Source organism: Rutidosis leptorrhynchoides, chromosome 11 (genome assembly GCF_046630445.1).
Source record: "Rutidosis leptorrhynchoides isolate AG116_Rl617_1_P2 chromosome 11, CSIRO_AGI_Rlap_v1, whole genome shotgun sequence".
Classification (NCBI taxonomy): domain Eukaryota; kingdom Viridiplantae; phylum Streptophyta; class Magnoliopsida; order Asterales; family Asteraceae; genus Rutidosis; species Rutidosis leptorrhynchoides.
The window spans coordinates 292,366,735-292,372,176 of NC_092343.1; the positions used below are offsets into that span (position 1 = coordinate 292,366,735).

General features: G+C 35.2%; 1 protein-coding gene across 1 annotated transcript; it reads left to right on the top strand.

Moving 5' to 3' along the window:
* The first annotated feature begins 583 nt into the window (after positions 1 to 583).
* Positions 584 to 2,246, top strand: LOC139875576 (probable protein phosphatase 2C 49). Its single transcript, XM_071862905.1, has 2 exons — positions 584 to 676; positions 1,317 to 2,246. Exons 1-2 carry the CDS (start codon positions 584 to 586, stop codon positions 2,244 to 2,246), a joined length of 1,023 nt encoding a protein of 340 aa, XP_071719006.1.
* The last annotated feature ends 3,196 nt before the right edge of the window (positions 2,247 to 5,442 follow it).

Sequence of the window (5,442 nt, forward strand, 5' to 3'; positions counted from 1 at the left end):
TAATTCGGTGATTTGATCAAGTTTTGATCAAAAACTTGGTGTTTTAAGGTTTTAGCACAAATTTACTGAAATTCGTCATTTTACTAAATTTCAATCACATGTGATTGGATTTGACATGCAGAATCACATGTGATTGAGTTTTACAATCAAATGTGATTGGCATGCAGAATCACATGTGATTTACTGCATATCACATGTGATTGAAAAAAAAAATTCGAAAAAACAAAAAAAAAAGTTCGAAAAAAAAATTTTAAATTTTTATTTTTTCAATCACATGTGATTATCGCGCCACGTGTCGCACTCTAGTTGGTCCCTTGAATCTCAACTTAAAAGTTGGTTTCATTTGAATAATTCTCTTCCATCTAATAATAATAAAGTTTATGATAGGAGAATTACTTGCCCCGCGCGTTACGTGGATTTGTTGGAGCTTGCGCCGCACACAATACTTTACTATATATATACGTCCAAATTCAACTCCAAGTACCCAACACAATACATTTACGCAAAAAAAAACCCCTCTAAATTCCTTCGAATACTCAAATTCAACTCCAAGTAATTGTTTACGTAGATAAAGGTTACGATGATGGCGAGCGACATAAACAACTGTTTATTATGCTCCACAAATTTGGATTTTTGCTTTTCCAACGCCGACTCTGTTTCGATTTTTGAAAATTTGGTAAGTCGTTGATCTTTTCTATTCGTTTAATCACTCGTATTTTTAAGGATGCATGTTTGATCTTCTTGATGTATTAGATAGACAAAACTTTTGTGTGTATTTATGTAATATTAATTAACGTTATATTTATATTTATCAACAGTAAATAAAAAGAAATCGTCACCTCTATTTAATATCTATATACGTATAGTAATTGGAATATATCAACTCTTATTGGTCAAACGTAATTTTAACACAAATAACAGATTAAAGATTTGGAACTAAGTTTTGTAATGTGCTTGTATAATCTTCTTCATGTGTTATTATAGGGTATATTTTTGTGTATTTTTATGTTATTAATCAATTATCAATTTTAATTTAAAGATATCATCACATTAGAATGAGCTGTTATGGTAATATCAATAACAACTGGTTTTGGTGAAACTTATAATGCACGCAACAGCGATTTAATTTGAAACCAAGATTTTTATTTATGTATGTGAACTTTTTGAATCTGACGTTCAATTCTTGAATTTTCAAGGTGATTAATGAATATGTGGTTATTTTAATATATTCATAGATGGTGTTTATACTGATGATTTAACAGAATTTGTACGTTCATGGCCTAATGTCTAACTTCTACTTATTTTTCTGTAAACAGGCCACAAATTCTGCTATCATCAAAAATAGCAACGTGGGTTCGAAGTTCAGACCGTGCATACGGTCAGGAAGTCACACGAACGTTGGAGGACGCAGACAAAACGAAGATGAACACATCCAAATCGATGATCTATCTAAGCATCTGGGTGGTAAATACAAGTGGCCTTGTGCGAGTTCCTTCTATGCAATCTTTGATGGTCATGGTGGATCAGAAGCAGCCTCATATGTCAAAGATTATGCCATGAAATTATTCTTCGATGAGTCCAATTTACCACAAGTTGATCTTATAGGTGACTCGCTAATAGAAGAAATACAAGATTATCATCATAAAGCGTTTATACAAGCTGACCAAGCTCTAGCTGATGAATGCACTATCAGCGACTATTGTGGGACCACGGCTTTAAGCATTTTAATACTCGAACGACATCTAATAATAGCAAACGTTGGTGACTCTCGTGCGGTAGTTTCTAGAAAAGGCGTTGCATTTCAAATGTCTAATGATCATAGGCCGTCTTATTTACAAGAAAAGGAAAGAGTGGAGAAACTAGGCGGTTACTTTGAGGACGGATACTTAAATGGTGAACTTGGTGTAACACGAGCGCTTGGAGATTGGTATTTGAAGTCCCAAGATGGTTTAGGCTCGATTTTGATTGCTGAACCGGAGATAAGACATATGGAATTGAGTGAAGATGATGAGTTTATGATAATTGGATGTGATGGGATTTGGGATGTGATGTCGAATGAAGAAGCTGTGGGGATTGTACGACGTGAATTATTGAAGAATAATGACCCTCAACAGTGTGTTATGGAAATCATAAATGAAGCATTAGGTCGTCATGCGATTGATAATCTCACTGCGATTGTGGTTTGCTTTACTTCTCACATTGAGCCACCTAAGGCTTGGCGCCCAAAATTTAGACGCGGGCAATAGTTGTTCTAAAGAAGAACCGCATGATAGATGCATAATGTGCAACTAAGAATGATCTGGGTGGATCCTAATTCGGTACCTGATCCGAGAAAATAAAATAAGTGGTGTGTAACGGCATTGTCTATTATGTCTTCACGTGGGAAAAGTAGTTTGACCATGTAGCCCATAATCCCTGAAAATTAGCATGCACGTTGGGATATGGAGATTTGGCTTCCTTTACTTATTGGATATAAATATGTAAAGGAAAGATTGGGATTTGGCGTCATCGAAACGATCGTGTATTCTGTAATGATAACCTAAGCAACGCAAAAATCGTGGCCAACATTCAAGCAAAGAGTTTTGAATGGATCAATTGTTGTTGAAAAAAAGGCAATCTTGACTGGTTATAGTGGATTACCAACCCGAGATGGTTTGATGCAAACCCCACAAAAGAAGGAATCAGTTAATAGCAGGTTTTTTATGCCGGATTCTAAAGTTAATTTCATGTCACGGGACTAAGTGGAGTAGTGTTAGAGGCTTTGTCGCTGAGCTTATTCAGCACTGCATCCTAGCATCTATTCCAGCTTGTTTCAAGTTGTTCCCGTCCACGACAATTAACAATAGGTGAAGGCTTTTTCCTGCATTGACAAAATTTTTAGAGCTTCTTGTGTAATAATCGAGTCCTTATCTTACCCCTAGTTATAGTTTTTTCTTTATGCTCGTGTTGTAATGTATATGTGTCGGGTTGTATCAGACCACATCTTGTATTCTTTGTTTATTTTTCTAATAAAACTTTTGGCTTTCAAAAAAAAAAAAAAAGAAAAAAAAAAAGATTGGGATTTTAATTAAGCCTTTAGTTACTATCTGTTTTGTAACTACAGAGAGCAATTAGCCTCTAACAATTTACGTTTGTAAAGTTAAATAGGTAGGGAGAATAAAAAACATATTTTCTCTATAATATCTCTTGCTTACTGTCTCATTAAAACTAGCCATTCTATAAATTGTAAATCCTCACGACTCTATTTATTCCCATATTGTTTCTATGTTTTGTAGTAATAATCACGATAACAATTACACATTATCGATTAGGGAGTAAACTTTTACATCCTTACGAATACGTCGAGTTACTTTTATTCGTAACGGATCAAAGAAGGATGTTATTTAGAAGATCTTAACATTTTGTATAGAATTTATTTATTCATGGTCGCGCGTTGTGTTAATTAGTTTTGTCTCTCTTGGAGAATTGTATTTGCTTAGAAAACTTAGCTAAGCATACTAAGTAATGAGTTAATTAGTTGTAACAATTATACTTGAATGATAGCCTTCTTGATTTTTAGTATCTAGTGGTGTATAGATAAATTTTGTTGGGTTTTAATTTAGTAAAAAAGTCTTATTTAAACTTAATTGTAGTTTTTCGAACTCTCTTGCAATTGTTTGATGAACCAATCGTACTGTGGTTTGTACTTTCTACTAAAAAAATATTTTCTTGGTCATTTTACACAGATGGGGATATTTAACTGAAACTGGACAAATGACAAAATCTACGAAATTAAATCACACGGAAAAAAATTTTTGAAGCGATTTGCAGAATTTTTTTTCAAATAGTAATAATTGCATGTTATATTACACAAATAGATTTTCAAAAAATAGGAAAACCGGCATTTCATTTGCCGGTTTGCATGATTTCGAGCCAAACCGGCCTTTCACTTGCCGGTTTGCATGGTATTTTGCATATGTGGCCACTGACTTTGCCTTTTTGCCACATGTGCCCTAAACGCACACAAACCGGCATTTCAAACGCCGGTTTGTGTATTATTATTTTTTTAGAATTTACTTTAAGTTATTTTATGAACAACATTATTTATAATTTTTATTTACAATTTTTATTATTTTTACTTTTATTATTTATGTTTGTAATAAAGTTGTTACTTTATTAATATGACTGTAAAACGATAAATAAAAATACAAACATTATAATAAAAATTAATAACGAGTTTTCATTAAAAAAAATTAACTATTACAATCATTAAAATAATAATACATCCAATCAACGTCTATGTCTATGTCCATGTTTGTGTCTACCGGTACCACATGGTGGTGGAATTGAAACCCGGTCACTCCTTCGGAGTTGCTGTGGTGGGGGCTTGGGCTCATCAGCTGCTAGATCCTCCGCATGACGTAGATTCTCATCAATATGTGATGGACCTCCCATATCCGGCATCGTGAACGGAGAGTTCCGCTGAACATATGAGTGAGTTCCCATATCGCCCATTTCAAACGGACAGTTCCTTGGAGTTTGTTGTCCATATGATGGAGTTCTCATATCTCCCATTTCAAACGGATAGTTCCTTGGAGTTCTCATAATCGTATATAGACACGTTCGGGTTCGGGGTGGCACTAGAGGATTGACCCTGATTTGTATGCTGAGGGAAACCATAATCCGACCATTGGTAGTTTTGTGTACCATAGTACTGAAAACCCAGATCTTGCTAAGTTGGATGCGTGAAGCCCATCAACTGACGCAGGAAGTCAACAAAAGGCTGCAGGTTTGGTTGACTGTTTGGTTGCATTTAAGCTGCAACCATCACGGTTATCCTAGTTAAACCCTCATCCTGCATATTAGGTAAATATAAACAATTATAAAAGTCAATTCATTTCGCATAAGTGCTATAAATAAATATGATACTTACATAAAGATTCTCTAATGTTCCCCAATCACGATATTGGTTGGCGGATTGTCCTCTTCTGATATCACGTATTACCACTATCGTGCGCGCGTAGTACCACGAAAAAGTAACGCTCAGTCATGCCCAATCCCAACATACCAATATAGACCTTGTGAGATCGTTCATTCCACTGAATGATGTACATAACTTGCGCGCTCGTAAGCCTTATATCCATGTTTGATGTTGATCGTAGGGTTGTGGCGTGTATGGTATGATGCTGTTGTAGAATTAACAACAAGTCCGACGCCAGAATATCATGTATCCATCCGAACTGTCTGCATTACCCTTTTGGGAGATGCATCTCAATCGTAGTCCAAAATATAATCGTGCCACGGTATGTCCGCATGTTACTATCAGCTGTACACTCAACGGGTAGGTGGTGCAGAATCTATCCATACGCAAGCCAATGAAACTTCAACATCCTTAAAGTCGTGAATTTTTAGAGAAGTTAGAGACGGTGGAAGAAGAAAAGATGTTGATGATTCAGAATTCAT